The sequence below is a fragment of the Epargyreus clarus genome, unplaced genomic scaffold (assembly GCF_041222505.1).
Source record: "Epargyreus clarus isolate Ecla_fem2 unplaced genomic scaffold, WU_Ecla_fem_2.2 ptg000027l, whole genome shotgun sequence".
Lineage (NCBI taxonomy): Eukaryota > Metazoa > Arthropoda > Insecta > Lepidoptera > Hesperiidae > Epargyreus > Epargyreus clarus.
The window spans coordinates 10,212,563-10,231,943 of record NW_027332234.1 but is presented as its reverse complement, the minus strand read 5'-3'; the positions used below and the strand labels follow the sequence as shown (position 1 = coordinate 10,231,943).

The window sequence follows — 19,381 nt, the reverse complement described above, 5'->3', positions numbered from 1 at the left end:
TTCAAAGCAGATGTAAATAGAATACAGATTGCAGAATATCTCGCAAGATTAGCATATTCTGTGCTGCTATGATCGTTTGCAACACTACACTGCAATCATTACAACTAACGTCTTTAATAGAACATATAACTTGGTAGAAATGTCCTCAAATAGACAACCCAGCAGTACAAAACGTTACAAAACGCGCCCCGACCTAGACTAATGGTCTTAAAAAGACAACAGGAAACCTCTGTATTCAGACGGCTCATATAACTGGTCCAAGTAGTGCAGGTTAGGAAGTACCTATGCTCAGCAGAAGATTATAACACTTAGATAGATATATTAACAATTAAGAGATGAGAACGATACTTAAAAGAGATCTGGAGAGAAATACAAAGAAGTATTTTTCACAACACATTCAAATTCTGTTAGAAAACATATCATATAAAATTTAGGAGTCTCAAGCATATCAATCATATCAATATCTTAGATATCAATAAATCATACACATCTATAAAAATGCAATATTTAAGTGGTCCTATTATTAAAATAAGGCTTGTGCAATTAAAATTCTCATAAATGTATTTTTTTCAGGCATTGCGATGGATAGTTTGTATAGCAAGAATACACAAACCTGGTGCAATAACTACATTGAAAACCTATCAATTTTGATAGAAGTACTAATTAGTCGAAGTAAATAAACTGTTCTTACTAGTATTACCAAAAGTTAATATCGCTAGAGATTTACCCTAAAAATACTCTGTTTTTTTGCTTATTTTTTGTACTTATTAGATAACATATCTTCAAGATTTTACCATGTTGCATAATCTGCGATCTTGTTCAGCTGTTGATTAATCGGTAACAGCCAAAAGTCCCGGCGTCCAATTAAAAAAATATGACCAGAGTATTTACCATGTTAGGTATTTGTGGTAATTACCTCATAAATTGATTTCCTGTTTTATCAGAAGATCTCTCGTTTCTTATCAGTTACTTAAACGTAAGAACCTAATTATATAATAGGTATAATAAAACTTTGTTAAATTTAAGGGCTAAGTAGCTAAGGGCCTTAGTACATTAGAAAAAGCAAACATTTCTTAACAATTAAATAGCTGGCTCAAAATTTAAATGCATAGAAATAACTAAATATTTATGATTAAGTTATAGTTAACGGTTTTTAGTTATAACACATTTTGTCTTGCCAAAACCAGATATAACTGAAATAAATTTAAATAGAAATGCTTGTTATAACAAAGGCATTCATTATTAAACTAGTTTTGACAAGAGAAAACGCATTTAGCTTTAAATCTATTTTATTGTAATACTAGCTGACCCGGCAAACGTTGTGTTGCCATATAAATAAAAAAATGTTAAGGGTGAACCCTTATCACTTAGAGGTATGAAAAATAGATAGTAGCCGATTCTCAGACCTACTGAATATGCATATAAAATTTGGTGAAAATCGGTAAAGCCGTTTCGGAGGAGTATGGTAAAATTAGGTATGTACCTAGTAATACAAAAGAATAAATCATAAATTATGAGAATGTCTACAATATTTTGAGAAATTGCATCATTGGTGTATCATAATGCAATAATTTATCAAGCCGAACTTAGACATACACGATAACGCAATATAAAACAAATACAATGACTTCGCCTGCTGTCACGCTTAGTTACAAAATATTATGAAAATGCTAATTAATGAAATATGCGATCGAGGTTTATATCCATTTTCATAAGCTTGAGGTGCAAACGCGTTTACAGTCCACCTGATGGTTAGTGATGACCACTGACCACTCACTAACAAGTTGACATATGATGCTGCCCATGGACATATGACATGTTGTCACAAGTAGGTACTAAGAAGGCTACCTTTCAAATATCATTGATAATTCTATCATAAATCATTCAGTCCTCACTCAGTCAATCAATCATGTAGAGAATTAGAACTTGTTGCACCATTGAACGATGTATTTTGAGGAAAACTGTTGTTTTAGCCTATTTGTATAATGATCGCTAAAAAACAAATGTTACCTTAAAGAAACACATTTTTTTATAGATTTCCAATCTTAGTTTATACAATAAGTATCGGGATACTATTACAGTTTAAATTAAAAAGTATTTCCACAAATAAAACTCAAAATAAACTCCATCAACTTATAATTCATCAGTTACATTAGATGACCTTATATCTAGCTTTGTTTATCATGTGATGGGCGGAGGTCTGTAACTTCAGCAGTTCTTCCTTGATGAGGCGAGTGATTTCCGACTTGGCCTTAGCAACGGCGAGTTCTTGGGAACTTTCTATGGCCAAGTAGAGCTTCCTCTCGCCCTCAGGAGGTGCCTTACCGGGCGGCACGTATGTTCCACGGACTGTGATTCCCGCCTCAGAATACTCGCTGATAAGAGCCAACGCCTCCTGTAATTAAGAATGTATTTTAGGAATCATATAACATCACAACACGTAAAGGTACATTACTATAGATAAAACATAAACAATATTAAACAGACTATGATTAGTATTGTTTATGTTGTCTATTGTCTATGTATCTTTTATCCTGCTCTCATTTTTTTATATTAATACCTAATCCTATTTAAATAACAACTTGCATAGTTGAAGAACAGCTTATTTGACATCCTCCATAACTATATAATGTATATGATCTACAATATGAACGAGACCATAACTTTATAAGACGCCTTTATAATTCGAGAACACCACTAAATGCGTGCGGATTCGTATAAACCTTTTAAATAATCTCCATAAGATGATAAATAATTAATTAAATTACCTTTAAAACCGACTAGTTACAATAGAAGCACCTTCGTCTTTTGTTAAGGAGCTTCACACAGAAGAATACTAGAACTCCGAGCAACGCTAACTTTAACAACATGTTGACTGCCTGCACCAACGCTAGGAGTTACACTGGGGGTCTGAGAAGCCCGATGACCATAAATATGCAAGGGTTATCTCTCTAGGACAATGTGACCTCGGGTCGATACATCTATAAAGAAATGAGGACTCGAGAAAGACAATAAAAGTGACTACAAGTAAATAAGGAATGTCAACTGCGTCATTAAGAGACAAGGTATTGACCAAATAAAAATTAATTAATTATGTGGATATAAATTAAATCATTATCACATACATTTCAATGTTGCAAGTTTATTTTTCAATTGACTTGTTTATCTAGTTCGGATTTTGTTTACTGGAAATTGTTTACGCAACAAAGACAACTTTGTACTTTAACAACTTTATTCGTACAATAATACGCGTCAGTTGCAACACTATGACACTGAGGAACTTCAAAACAAATTAAAATGTATCAACTTAACCAGTAACTAGGACAAATATATTTATATCACGGCGTGCGTAAATGGACGTTTTACGCACGCTTCGCGTGCGCAAAACCCCCATTTCCGACCCCGTAATATAAAATTTTATACAACACGCGGACGAAAAATGTTTTTCTGACTCGTGTGATTGCAGTCCTCGCCTGCGGCTCGGCCTGCAAACTCACACTTGTCAGAAAAAAATTTTTCGTCCTCGTATTGTAATGTACTATTATATCACTATTTTAAAGTGATGAAATAACATTCAGATATTGCTAAGGAGAAAATCCACGAAACATGAACTTCTTGACGCGATAAGATATACAGATATAGCTCTCGACCGAGCCGCTACGAACTAGATTGTAATTTAACAAGTATTATTTAATTTGTTTCCTGACTGTTTGAACTCTTATAACTCAGATAACTGAAGAACTGAGATAATAATGAATGTGATAAGCAAAAAAAATGTTATGGAATAAAAAATTAAGTATGCAACGCGAACTGTGGAAAACAAGAATTGTATAAATATTATTTAGTTATATTGGTATTTGGTATTAGTAGAGGTTCAAATCAAAAACTGAGATTATTTACGGTGAATGGGATTATGGACAAAATATTTTGTCCAAATAGGTCCCCCTAGTAAATGTTTCCATTTCATTCATCTAGCTATATCGCAGAGTGAATCTAAATTGGAATACCTCATATTTATAAGTAACCTGTAAGCATTACCTATACATCAACGACGTTACAAAAACGAGATAAAACAACCGCCATTTGTTTTTCTAGTCCATTTATTCATATCGATTATCGAGATTGACACATGCATTTGAGTACGTGTCCGATACTACGAACGAACTTACGGCTTTAGTTCGTACAGTGTAGACTGAAAACACATACTGCTGCTGTGCGAAACTCAGAATCGAGCGTCCGCGTCAAACTTCTAGTGTACTCTAAATATAGAAATGAGTCGCGTCGCAACAGCTAATTGTAGATATTAGAGAGACGAAGACATAGCACCCCTTCGGCACCCTCCGCTGCCTGCTTTCGCCCGCGGGTACATAGCTGCGTTAGTGTGCCACTACTGTTGCTACAGAGTATATGCTTGTTGTCTTCGACCCCATTGGTTCTCTGAATACATCTGCGCGCAACAACTTCAGAGCGGACTACAAGTTTGGCGCAGACAATATCTTAAATTAATCACACATGACAAATGTATTTATTGAACTACATTACCTTGCTGGTGACCCGCCAGCGCGCCTGCTGCGGGAAGTCGTTGATCTCGAGCTCGGTCTCGTACTTGCGGAACACCTCCTCCGCCGGCTCGGCCGCGCTCTCGTCGCGCGGCTGGTAGTTCAGCCGCGTGTTCAGCTTCGCTGCCAGCTGCTCTGCCACGGTCTTAGCCTGGGTGGACATATAATGTCAATGCATGTAGTGTATAAAATATTTAAGAAAGTAGTGAACTTTTAGTGAATCGACTCTGGAGTTCAGAGCAACCATCATTATATTTGTTGGTGGGTAGAGTCCGCGCCAAGCTGCTAGTCCACTCCGAATATAGAAGCGAGCCGCGTCGCAATAGCACGCGCAGGCAGCGCGGGACCCCCTGGCACCCTCCGCTGCCCGCTCTCGCCCAGGGCTACATAGCTGCGTTAGTGTGCCCTTAAGTGTATACGTTACGGAGTATATGCTTGTAGTTGTGTTCGACCGCATTGGCTCTCGGACTGACACCTGCGCGCACTAGCTTCAGAGCGGACTTGAAGTTTTACGCGAGCTATACCAATAAGAAATACGATTATTCATTATTTGTCCTTTTCCTATCACCCGTGATTGAGAGTCCTTTTGCGGATCTGACTCGCATGCCAGTCGCTCGCTGCGCTGCCTATTCCTCGCTTCCCATAGAATTTTTTTTCTGCCACAAGACTTACGATTTATATCAAGCATGCAGGGTAAAATACGCGTCCGGGCGACGACCCACGTAACCGAAAAACGTCCATTCGTGCCTGTCATTCATAGTATGTTTATTAAGTTTAATATTCGCTTACAGTAATAAGAGTGTGCGTAGAAGGCGCTCCCTTAAGAATCGCCTCGGCGGCTTGTTGCGTTGCGCCCTTGTGTTCGACTCCCAATCCCTTCGCGAGATTGATACGGGAGGCAAGCCTTCGCGCCAGCTCCAACTTGCCGTCGACGCCGGCGGGCGCTCCGGCCGCCGCCACGGGCGCTCCGGGGGCGGAGCCCGGCTGGAACAAATAACATTTTTGATATATTTTTAAGATGAAAAACATTGCAGATGTGTGTCGAAACATAGACGAATTTTTGCAGCAATTTTACAGAAGTGTACGAAAATTTAAATTGAGTTCTTCTAATAACATTTTCCTTTAGCTGATCTTAAAATATTCAATAAAATTCACGACAGTACTAAACTAGGATAATTTACTAGGAGATTTATTGTAAGATTTTTTTATATACAGACAAACTTCAACAAGTGAACCATATCATTTTATAACTTTGTACATTTCAAAGCAATATTCAAGTAGCAATATTCAAAAATAAGGCTTCCTGTAAAGTGCCCTGTATTTAATGTATGAGTACCTTAATCTCCTTGACGATCTTCTTGGCAGCGAGCATGGTCTCAATCTGCTGGTCGAGGTCGCCTTCCACGTCTTCATCATCAGAGTCCTGCAAGCCGAGCGCAGCTTTCTGGTACTTCTTCTTCTCGCTAGCAGCTTGAGCTTCCGACTCGTCAAATTTGAAACCTGAACACAAAAATATATATTGTGAATGGTATTTATGTTTTAGCTTCACTCTATTAATAAGTTATATGGTATTTGTATTTAGATTTATTGTAACGAATAAACGATATTTCTTGTCTCTTTATTTCGTTGCTGTTCCATTAACGAGACGAAAACGAGACTCCATTAAATCACTAGGTCTGCTTACAGCATATTCGTTGAACTATTTTTAGAGGGCAGCCTGAACCCACGTTACGTTTTTGTTATTTTTTTTCCTTTTCTCACACTCTTTTTCACTCTTTCGTCTATATCTATATGACTACCTCCTTGCCATCTCTCTCTAGCTTCCCTTAAATTAATCTCACCTTTCCCACTAAACCCGCCCCCAGTGTGCACCTTCTTCCCCTCCTTCTCCTGTGCCTCCTTGTATTTATCCCACAAGGCCCGCAACTCCACCGGTGGATTAGTACCCGCCAACTCGTACGCTCGTAACACATCGCCCGCGTACCGGCCCTGCTCCGGTGTTAGGAATGTCCACGCGTAACCCTTGTTACCCGCACGGCCGGTACGACCGCATCTATTGATTTTGAACAGGTTTAGAGATATATGGGGGAAATAAAAGGAAATATAAAAGAAAATTTTGTAAAAATGCATGGATAACAAAATTTTACATTATAAGTAAAATATAGGAACTCAGCTCGCAAATTGAGTTGAATAAATTGAGCGAAACAATGCATTTCTCATTTTTTTAAATGATAACTAGATAATTACAATGCATAATGAACTTCAGTGTAGAAAAAACGTCAGAACTAAAAGTACTACAACATCATTCCAATTATCATTAGTTCGAACATCAGACGAAATGAAATATAAATAAAGTATAATGTTGCTAAGCAACCTTGTCTCTTGATACCTACGAAAATGTATTTTCTTTGACTCTTTATTCATAAAACTATACTTAACGTCCAGTTACACCAGATAAGGTTAGTTTATACATTCATCCAGTTTTTTTTATATAATATAGGAGTAGCAGACGAGCATGTAGTCCACCTGATGGTAAGTGGCTACTGCCGCCCACGGACATCTGTCTCAACCCCAGATAGGATTAGATATTCCTACCCGAGGTCGGCCACAGATGCGCCGCTACTCCTGAGGACTAAGCTGGAACGCCTCCGAAAACCATGTCTCTGTTACCACACCCTTCAAACACAGCAGCGCTTAACACTGCTGTTATGAGGCAGAAATAGGTGTGGCGGTGGTGCCGCCGGAGCCGAACCACAAAGGGTTCTACCACCTTAAATGAAAAATATTTGTTAGTAGATCACCTGTGCACATAATCCTCATAATGGTTCGGACAGTCGTAGTTAACGACGAGCACGAGTTGCTTGACGTCGAGGCCGCGCGCCGCCACGCTGGTGGCCACCAGCAGCTTCACCTTGCCCGACTTGAAGTCCACTATCGTCGAGTCCCTGTCGAATTGATCAATACCTGTAACAGGCCACCATTAATATATGTCACTTGGTGATGCATCGCTGCTGGCTTAGTATTAAAATTATAATTTAAACATTTCAATGATTACAATAGAAATTAAAAAAAAAAACTATTTAGTAAACGAATACAATTAACACCAAAATTTTATAAACAAAATAAATGAGCCAAATCGCTGCCCCGAGGAAGTGTATCAAGATACTAGCAGCAATACCTTGCTGAATTTACAACCTAATGTCTAGTATTAAGTATTTTATACTTGTCTACATTCTTTTGAACTTCCTAATTGTTAATTTTTTATACAAGTTATTGTTGTGTTATGCAAATGTTACTACACTTTATTTGTTAAGCGTGAAAAGGACTCATAAACTCAATTCTATAGACACTTATTATATGTGCAATATTAAGCAATGAGTAAATTTGATACATAATACCTTTTATACATCAAAAACTTATCAAAAAGATTCTCCCTTTACCCAATAAGTTTAGACTATAAATGATTTTGTAAAGTTCATCTTTATACTCTTATAAAATTATAATAAAAATTAAATGTTGATATTTTAGAGGGTCAAATATTTTAATAAAATAAAGAAGTTATATTATTCGCATTGCCAATATATATATATAAATACATAAATATATAAAACATAAAATTGTTGATAAGAATTCCTCCCAGTATGATGACGATGCTGAAAGGAAAATTGTGTTATTAGTTATTTATTGTAAAGAGGATAATAATGACAGACAATTAAAAAAAATCTGTAGATTACAAGATACTCTATCAAGAAGTATGGTAATATAATTCAAGTATTATTGATTAAAAATTTACCATTTAACATCAAAAATAATTCGTCTTCTATAAACAATTGCTTGAGCGACCATAATTTTCAAGCTCAATACCAAAGAGAAAGAGCACATCACAGAACCCATATATTTCGAAAATCTGGCAAATACAATTCCAAATCTCCAAATGTGGCAAATCCACTATTTAACTATGCCGTTATTATTGACGAGAACAACAATTCGATCTCACCTCCGTGCAAACTCATACAGGAATAGGAAGCCTTCATGAGGTCTTTAAGCAGACTATCCGCGTTCTCTTGTTTGTCCACGAACACGATGATGCTGCCCATTTGACTGTAGAGGCCCAAGAGTTCCAGCAGTTTAAAGAACTTCGCGTCTTCTTCTAGAATGGCCACGTGCTGTTCTACATCTTTGCATACTACACTTCTGCCGCCGACCTATAATAAATCATATATAGTTGAATCATTCGTAAATTAAACGATGACACGTCATAGGTAATCTTTATATGAGAATATGAATTTACAAAAACTACATTTATTCATTAAATAATAATAACATAAGCCGCGCGCGCGCACACACGCACACATGCATGTAACCAAGAACGTATACACACACACACACGCGCGCGCGCGCATACGCACAGATAAGACACGTACGCAAGTTACGTAGTACAACGTGCATTTACCTGAATTTCAATTGGTTTTTGGAGTATCCGCCGAGCAAGCGCCTCCATTTGTCGGGGGAACGTGGCACTGAACATTACAGTTTGCCTGTCTGGTCTTACGTTGTCAATTATCTTCATTACCTGTGAACAAGGTTTAATTTTTTATATTATTAGAATTTATATATAAGTTAATATATTATACGCGACTAGACAATCAACAGATATGGGTATACGCATCGATATACTACTAATAAAGACGTAGATGAGTCATACACGTTCGAAATTTGGCACATGATTCATGGGCTAATTGGCCTATGACAACTTAGTCACGGGCCGCGCGCCTCTCAGAATGGTCGTGTCTATGTCAAAGTTTCTGTGTTGAAAAGTGATTATAAATGCCGTCTTGTGTCATGATATTTTGCACAAACTACAGCGGAAAAATCACCCAAGGTGGTGGAATCACTTATCATTCGTAAGTATTTCAATTTCAAGAAGTTATTATCGATTTTTCAATAATTCAAATTAAATTTAGCGTAAATATATGTCACAGATAATAGAGCGAATAAAAAGATGGGCATATTACTAAGTGTAAAAGAGAAGCGTTATGAATTGTGCGTATCCATGTATCATAGATTAAATTAATAAATAGTCCAGAAGGTACATTATTGGTATATATATCGTAAGAAACTACACAAATCATTTACTAATTTGAAAGTTATATTTATTAATTTGATGTTTAAGTCGATATTTTTTCTAATACTATTTCTGTGTAGTGATTGTATTTCTGTGTATGTTTTAGGTTCCCATTAAATGAAATAGGGCGACTAAAGTGGTTGGACATTGTTCGCAAGGTAAGAAGGGAAGACGATTCGCATCCAAATTATTAGAGTCGGACTTGCTCTGAACATACCATGGACGATGATAATTAAATCTTACAAAACCAAAGAATTTATTTTTTATTTTGCCTGCATCCAAAAATCATACTAGTAGTTAATCATAAAACACTCTTGAACACCCTTCTCCATTCCATGCAACATTCACGCAGAGACATGCACTGAATTACGTATTTTTCCCTTAATACTAATACCATATTAAATTAATGCATATACGAATTTATTCTCTCTATACCAAGCACATTACAGGTAGCTATTCAATTAATTCATATAGACGGATCAGACTTAAACTCATCTTTAACGAATAGTCATCATGATTGCCACGCATAAAGTTATATGTTTATCCTTTTTTTGCATATTCAGTTAGACGTGCCGTGTTAGAGCACCTAATATGCCTTTTTTTTTTGTTATCGAAGGGGAAACCTTCAAAAGGTACCCGACAACGTGGGAGCGACGCCGGGTTATGTGGGATTTTTACCGCACTAAAACCCCCTCGGTGGCCGTCCTCTGCGCTGCGTAGAGGGCTTCGGGATCTCCAAAGGAACACAACCGGAGTCCTCTTAGCGCGTTGCCCCGTCGGGCTCTGCCCAGGCGAGCTTGACGCTCGCCACACCATCTAGTGTGTACGACGGTATGCGACCACACATACCGTCGTCCTTCCCGGGGCCGCTGGTCGGGCGGTTCGAGCTCCCACTCTTGCCGCCCGCAACCCCGGAAGCCCCCTTTTAGTCGCCTCTTACGACAGGCAGGGGATACCGTAGCCCTATTCTAGTTCCGGAACTACAGGGACAACCTAATATGCATAGGGCTCGAAATGAAAGAAGTGGACTGTATTTTAACTGTTTAATTGGGATCGGTTACAAATTATCGCGAGCGTCCGTCTCTGCCCACCGCCGTAGGCCAAGTGGTCGAGGAGTGAGGCGACTGGCCGCGCGCCGCGGATGCCGCAGCCGGCGCACCTATCGCCCGCACATTAAGAGGCGAACATGCCGTCCTACTTGCTCCTCTTAACTATTTATTAGTGTGTTGTTTAAATATAATATTTATAAAGTAGTGTGTATTTCTCCCGATGAGTGCCACTAACAAGCGCCGGTTGTTTTGTTAGTAACCTATCTACGTCTTTATTGAACTTGATAAACAATCTTTGTATAGCCAGAAATTTTTCGCTTATTCTCCATATCGAAACACCTTGTGAAGTGGTGGTAGATGCAATTACATTAAAAAAGAATAAAGAACCTATTTTGAATAAAAAATTGATTATATTTTTAAATTGTCTATTTTAAACCAATCGATCTGTATAGATACATTATTTAAAGATAAAATAGAATAAACCATAAAATCTACATATTTTGTATCAGACTTTTAAATTATATATTTATATAATAAATTATTTAGTTAAAATGTACTATAAAATTTCTACGTAAACGGCGCACTAAAACATATCAACAGTTTTGTATATTTTTTACCTTCTGTCCCATTATCTCTTTGTCTTTGACAAGCATGCGGATCAATGGATAAGTGACCATATGTCCTGTTTTGAACGGTACAGTCCCTTTTTTCGATGCTTCGTCCCGTTGTCTCCGAAAAGAACCTCGGGACACAAAATTGGTCCGTTTTCCCAAATAACAGTAATGATAACTAAATATTAAAATCCATAAATTTAAAATAACAATGTTTTAAAAGCAAATTTCCGCCATCTTGAATTATTAGTAACGTTTAATTAAGTAACTTCTAATTAAATAACAATAAATAGTAAAATTGTGAAAAAAGCATGGGGTGCTCCATTTATCAGTTTTCGAAAAGCGCCCCACACTTTTTCCTCAATTATACTATTTACTGTTCCTTAAATAATCCCTAGATTGAAAATTATTTTCTACTTTTTAGTTGATTTTATCATAATAACGTGTTTTTAGTTTTTTAAACCATATTTTTTCAAATAAAAAGTAGTTGACATAAAAAAATCGATGTCCCGTTTTGACTGAAGTAATCATTGGTCACTATATTCCATGGTCAATATTTACGTTGGCGTACACTTTAAACGCAATGTCAAACACTAGTTGTCTTTTTTTATCACATTGTTCTAATAGCTCTGTCCCTTAGAGAACATTTGTCTAAGTAGTGAAAGGTAAGTAAAATAAAAAACGTGCATGTGTGCTATCAATGGAGTTTCGCTCAAGTTTTCGGTCAAGTTAGTACGGGTATAACCTGTCTATAAGTATAAAATGTCATTGGGTATACGTATATAAAGGAGGTGGGCGATAGGTTATCAGTCTACAGTTGGCGGCCAACATGTCGATCATGCGGCCCACAGTGCATACTACCGTCCAGCACGACGTACCTGCGGCTCGAAGCCCATGTCGAACATCCTGTCGGCCTCGTCCAGCACGATGTAGGTGACGCGGCGCAGGTTGGTCACGCGGCCCGAGTTGGCGGCCAGCATGTCGATCATGCGGCCCGGAGTGCATACTATCATTTCCGCACCGCGTTTCAGCTCCGCAATCTAAAATAAAAGATTTAGTTATGACTTTTTCAATACTGCCAAACTTGCTGGAAATCATAAATTTCATAATTTCATCAGTTCTTGTTAATTATGTTATTGATGTCGGATTGTTATAAGCCAAAATATAGTTAATCATCGTGATAAGATTTGAGAATTAACGATATTTTGAAACATTAAGATATAATACGCCTTTGTATTCATGAGATGGCGCCACAAGTATTCTGAATTACGCTATCGATTTTACTCTACACTCAATCTCCTGTCAAATTCTAGAATTGTATTACACAATTACCAAAAACTCACTTGTTCTGAGATCCCAGTCCCACCATACACACAAACAACTCTTAACCCGAGAGACTTGGAAAATTTCTTGATATCCTTCCCAATCTGCATGCACAGTTCCCTCGTGGGGGTCATGATGAGGGAGATGGGTCCATCAGTGTCCTCTAGCGGCGGCTGGTCCAGCACGTGACGGAACATCGGCAGGATGAATGCTAAGGTCTTACCGGAGCCTGTCTTTGCTATGCCTATTAAGTCCCTGAAATTTTATTACATGTTAAATTGAATCACAAATGAGATTGTAGATTCTTCACAAAATAAGAATGTTAAAAATGTATTTTTTTGTTAATTTTATTTAAACTCTTAACTGTATTGGGTTCAAATTGCCATGCAAGTTATATTATTGTATGAGGCCAGTGTTGTCTAATACGGAAGCAACTTATAAGAGAAAAGGTACAATTTTTCTTATAAAAATATCTTTCAGTAAAATAAATCTATATAAAACAATTTTATACCCTTACTAAAATTACCCATTTTATTCTACTTAAAATAATAACAATACTGTACATATTTACCTTCCTGACATAATAGCCGGTATAGCCTGAGCCTGTATAGGTGTTGGCTTTTCAAAATTCAACTTCTTTAATATATCCAGCTCCTTTTTGCTGATGCCACAGTGTGCCCAATTCTTTATTGGCTTTGGACAACCCTTGCCTTTAACGCGAATGCCTTCCAACTCCGTCCTGTATGACTCAACCTCTTCTGGTGACATTCTGGCTAACTCATTCACCTAAAAAGTATCAAAATATATTAAATATTCAATAAATTCATTAAAATATAATTAAATATAGTTGTAGTTTTTTTTAATGATGTAATTTACCTAATATGGGATAGTTACAAGATGCAACTATCCATAAATATATTAAAATTACCCAATATAGAGAAGAAATTATACTTGAAGTTACTTGACAAATCAAATACATTAATTAATGAATTAAAACGAAAGCACAAATATTACTGCTTTATTACATACAAAAATTACTATATATTTAAGCTAAAGTCAGATTCACCTACAACAGATACAGACTTTAATCTGATTGTAAATGGCATCTGTCTCATTGAACTTACCTCTGTATAGAAGGCCTTCCTGAAAGGTAAGTACTGCAAGCTCGCATGGTCAACTTTAGCAAGATCTTTCCTCTGTTTGGAGGCAAGATTCGCTGCTTGGTCTTTGATATCCTCTGTTTCTTCCTCTGATGAGTACTCTAATCCGTCTTGATTTTGTTCTATCAGTTCACCTATCAATTCAAACACAAATACAATTAGTATTATCATAAGTAAATTTTTTCGAAAAAATATTACCAAAAAAGAAAACCCCGAGCTGCTTAAAAACAATTTATTGAAAAGGGAAAATTTTAGTCAATTTCACACATGTTCCACCTTAAAATCCATTAAGCCATTAGGGAATGCAGTACCGGAGTAGGGTAAAAAAACAACAACGCTCACTAATTTCTATATCAATATCTTATATAACTTTTGCAGAGGTGGAATATAATTAAAACATTAATTCTTCAAAAATGATTGACCTCACTTCGAGATAAATTAATTTTATTACGTTACCTTTATTTTTCTGTTCAGTGACCGGCTTCTTAGCAGTGCCAGTGAGTATGACTACGCCGGAGTCGCCGGCCGACGGCACGCTTATAATACCTCTGGCTTGATCTATTTGGTTCACTTTACGCACTTCCTGTAATACAAGAGATTTTGTATTAAATTGATACTATTAAATAAAGAATATAATAATATTGCAAGAAATTAGCCACTTATTAGGGGTGTGCGAATAATTCGAACTTACGAATTATTCGTTCCGAATCGAATATTAATATTCGATTCGAAACTCGAATCGAATAATTCGAAAATTCGAATTATTCGAAAGTTCCCGAATAATTCGAAAAATTTCGAATAATTCGAAAATTTTCGAATAATTCGAAAATTTTTGAATAATTCGAATTTTTTCAGGGTTTCTTATTTTCAATTTTCGAATAAAAATTTAACAGTCAGTTTAACAGAATTTTTTAAAAATAGTAAAAATTGAAATTTGGGGATGATCCTATTCTTGTAATGTTAATAAATAACTTATAAAAAAAATGGATGGTAAAAATATTGATTGCCTTTTTTTACGGCACTTCAAAAAATTACCTGAAATTCATGCTTCTAGACTAGAATACCCCCTTAGGGTTCGTACACAAAACTGCGATGCGACGTCGCATCGCAAAAATCTGCGAGCTCCCTCGACGCATCGCAAGAACTTGCGAATTAATTCGCATCGCACATTCCTGCGATGTTTCGTCACACTTGTTGACGCCATTTTTAGTTCGTCCTGAGACAGCGTGTGGGAAAAACGTACAGACCTATATTTGTTGGGTGGGAAGACGTATGTAAAAAAATGACAAAGTACGTCGTTGACTTTTTTATATTACTGATTGAGGAACGCCCTGTACTTTGGGAAACTAAATATAAAATAAATGATATGTGATAAATGGATGAACCCAAAAATTTTCTTTGTTACTCTTTCCTGAATCTCTTAAGCAATAACAAAAGTGCACACTTGTTTTTACGATCCATGTCACGACCTAATTTTCAATATACGTTCCGTACGGTTGACGGTTATCGAAAGAATGGTCACCCTGGGAGACGCTATGCCGCACGATATCGCATCGCAGCTATTCGCATCGCAATTTTCTGCGTTGCGAATTCGCATCGCGTCGCATCGCAGTTTTGTGTTCGAGCCCTTAATTCGCGAATTATTCGAAAACTTTCGAATTATTCGAAATTTTTACGAATTATTCGAAACTTTTCGAATTATTCGAAATTTTTTGAATTATTCGAATTATTCGAAAATGATATTCGATTCGATTCGATTCGAACGATATTCGCACACCCCTACCACTTATATTACAAGGCTATGAAGTATAAAGGAAACCAATTTTATTTTACGACAAATAGACAAATTAATAGCTAAACTTGAGTCAGAGACTTTGTTAGAGAATTTATGATGGTAGAGCTCTTTAAGGGACTGTACTCCTGCCTCAAGTAGTTTACGAAATGTGCTAAATCATACTCATAAAGGATTTCAAATTATAGTCTGATTCATAATTAGGTGTCCAAAATGTAAACAAAGAAATGTCACTGTCAAAATTAACAAGAAACCAAAACCAAAACAAACTCAACAAAAAACTAAAACTTTAACAAATATACACAATTTAACAAGCGCGTTATGTAAACGAGTTCGATCACAATCACGAAAATGAATAATATCAGATACGAAACTTAAAAATGACGGCACAAGAATTTTTTTGGATTTCGATTGTTTTACCATTATCACATTTTAATTTTCTACCATAACTTTGTTTTTTATTATTATTACTGTATTGAACGAAATTGAGATGATATAAATATTAGAAAATGTGAATTAATCTTAATTTATTTAGATTATTATTTTATTATTGTTGTGTAACTTTAATATCGACAAAAATAAGAACCTACCATTTCAAACGTATTTTCTTGATAGGTCAACACCTTTGTTTACATTTTGGACACCTAATTATGAATCAGACTATAGTTGTTAATAGTGGCAACACTAATATCACACCTGTTCTATTAGGAGTTGGTTGCATAGCTAACTGTTAATACTTTTTTTGTATAAAAATAAACCCTGAAGAAATCATTACTATGATGCAACAACATGATAGATATGTGATATCACCTCCTGACGAATTGAGTGAAGTCGCCTCACCAACTGATCTCCCTTTGCCAAAGATATAAAAAATCTTTACTAACCTGTTGTACTTCTTGCATGTAAGCATCCAAGGGGTCAATCTCTTCTTCTTCTGGTTCTTTCTCCTTCTTCTGTTCTACCACTGGTTTCTCTTTGGGTTCACCATCTTCACCTACTTAATACAATTATTTTCGTTCAATTACCATCACAAAACTCTTTAAAATTTCAATGAAAGATAGCAAGTGTGGAATAATATCAAGCTATTTAAAGATTAAAGTGATTTATCTTATTCTATGTAAAAAAACTGTTATTAGAACTATATACATACTTGAGAGTCCTGTCAAAATCGGTTCCAAAGATTCAAGATAAGACAGTGCAAAGAGAAAAAAATCAAATCAGTTATCTTTTGGCTGCTATAAATTATAAAAATTATATTATAAACATAGCAGATGGACACTTTAGTTTTCTTATATAAAAGAGGCTTTTGTACCACCATTCATTATTTTAACATACTTAGTTATAAGAAACAACAATAGAGCGCATTGGGGCGATGATGAATGATACGTAAATTTTCAAGAATACTTAGTTACATGACACAAAAATAGATGGCGTTAGGGTGACAATGAATGATACGTAAACAACGTATAATCAAATTAAAATAACTATATTAAAATATGTTTTATGGTTCTTATTTGTATATATTATAATACCAGTTATAGTAGTAAACGGATTGTAAAAATTTCAACTGTCTTCCTAGTACATTTTAACAGTTAGATCGAAAAATGCCGAAAAATACTGGTTTGTTGTATGGAGAGACCCCCTTTAATATTAAACTTTATTTTATTTTTAGTATTTGGTGTTATAGCGGCCACCATTATGCATCCCCTGTAAAAATTTCATGTGTCTATCTATTACGGTTCCGGAGATATAGCCCTGTGACAGACGGACAGACAGCGAAGTCTTAGTAATAGGATTCCGTTTTTACCCTTTGGGTACGGAAGCCTAAAAAAGACAATGTAGTCTCTTACTGAAAATCATTCAATCAGGGGATAATGGAACTTTAGTAATTCTACTATGAGTATATGATGTATTATGATTCTGTCATATAATTTTTTTTAATAGATACCTTCATCACCAGAATCGTCTTCTAGTGACCATTTCTTAGTAGTAGGCAGTTGTATGGCGGTGACAACTGTGCCCTTTTGTACATCCTTTTTGGCTGTCTCCAGTTCTTTTCGCTTGCGTTCCGCGCGCCAACGTTCAATACGATCACGACGCTTCTGCATTTCTGCTTCTAAGCGACTTTGCTCTTCTTCCTAAAAGGGAAAAAATTGCATGTTTGTCTATTACCTAATATAAATATGGGATAGAGTCTAGATTAGAATTTATTATTTGATGCGCTGTGTTAGAAATTTTTATGAAACACGAAAAGAAAAAGTCCATACTAGCAATATTTTTAATTTTCCTATTTATTATTTGCTTTTCAGCTACTTTTTACAATGCCAATGATGCAACTATTTAAACGTACAACACGCAGGAGAAGAAAACCCAAAAAACCTTTTACATTATTTAAAGTAAGAAAGAAAATGTTTTTTAAATATACCTTATCCACAGATCCAAGGTCATACTCCCCGGAGTCAGTCTTGTTGGTCTTTTCTTTAGACTTGGATCTTCCATCTCTCTCTTTCTCCTTATCTCTATCTGGTGTCTTCTTCCTTGAAGACTTTGAGCCATTTCTTTTATCATCTCTCTTGTCACTAAAACATAACATAGGCATGATCTGCATTATTTTTTTTACTTACACTGCTATGAAATTTTATTTCTGCTACAGTTGTTTCTTAACTTCTTACTATATAACTATAAGAGTTTTTGAAATTAAATGTTCAAGTGATTTTATCCTAAAAAATTGGGCTCAGCCTAAATAGTTATCCTCCTAAATGGTCCGTTTATCAATTCTTATATATTCATATACTAATTAGTTAAATAATTGATTATTCCTTTATGCTACAGCATAGTTACTCACAACTATAATAGCCTAACCTACCAAGCTTACTTGATTGTCAGGCCAAAACATAAAAAGGTCATAATATCTATACAATTAACCAACCTACTTACAACAATATTAGCTCTGTTTAGTAAAAGTGTAAATAACAATGATAAGGCTTATCAAAAGCATTATAAGAAAAGACTTACCTCTTCCTGTCCCTATCCCTGTCCCGGTCTCTGTGGCTGTCCCTATCTCTGTCACGATCCCTATCCCTGTCTCTATCTCTACTGCGATCTCTCTTCGAATCCCTCTCTCTGCTACGACTGCGCTTCCTCTTTGAGGACTTGGACGCTCTGTCCCTACTACGCGACCTCGATCGTCTGCGCTTACGATCCGGCGTTGCTGATCGGCTGTGCGACCGCCTACGGTCACGATCTCGGTCGCGGTCACGTCTGAAAACAACAACAACACTCAACAACACTCGACAAACACGATTAAATTAAGGATAAACATTTTGTAGTCACAAACTCACCCGCTCCTAACCATGTTTCGAATTTATTCAGAGAACTACAGCAAATTATACCACTAGAACGAACTCATTGTGCTAATTAATATAACTTTTATTAGAAATATTGTTACTTTATCATTTTCATTGTACACCAATATTATGAATTCTTAAGAAAAATGAATCAAATGAACATGAAATAACGTGAAAACCAGCGTAAAAACAGAACACCATTAGCGTAAAAGAAATAATGACGCGACTGACGGCATTGCGTTGACGCAATTGTTGTCAATTTATTGTCAAGTCAACCCCAGCCAACTTATCACAGATTAAATATGGACCACGCAAGATTATAGACTCACAAAAATGAAAAAATATTTTCTGTTTATAAAACTTATATTAGTGCACTAAATAAATAGTAAATACTTCTCAGTTCTCTTCCAGAAGT

General features: G+C 36.1%; 1 protein-coding gene across 2 annotated transcripts; it reads right to left on the bottom strand.

The window, feature by feature from the left end:
• Nucleotides 1-2,119: 2,119 nt before the first annotated feature.
• Nucleotides 2,120-19,227, bottom strand: Prp5 (pre-mRNA processing factor 5). 2 transcript variants are annotated; one of them, XM_073088810.1, is made up of 18 exons: nucleotides 18,961-19,227; nucleotides 18,635-18,880; nucleotides 18,045-18,198; nucleotides 17,568-17,757; nucleotides 16,504-16,616; nucleotides 14,284-14,410; nucleotides 13,792-13,961; nucleotides 13,239-13,453; nucleotides 12,688-12,922; nucleotides 12,223-12,384; nucleotides 9,013-9,132; nucleotides 8,557-8,764; nucleotides 7,361-7,523; nucleotides 6,401-6,612; nucleotides 5,896-6,059; nucleotides 5,349-5,543; nucleotides 4,543-4,710; nucleotides 2,120-2,395 (listed from the first exon to the last, which is right to left on the bottom strand). In XM_073088810.1, exons 1-18 carry the CDS (start codon nucleotides 18,972-18,974, stop codon nucleotides 2,153-2,155), a joined length of 3,099 nt encoding a protein of 1,032 aa, XP_072944911.1. In that variant the 5' UTR covers nucleotides 18,975-19,227; the 3' UTR covers nucleotides 2,120-2,152. The 2 variants fall into 2 exon arrangements, with proteins under 2 accessions (XP_072944911.1, XP_072944913.1); XM_073088812.1 differs by having other exon boundaries at nucleotides 16,504-16,613.
• Between the last annotated feature and the right edge of the window lie 154 nt (nucleotides 19,228-19,381).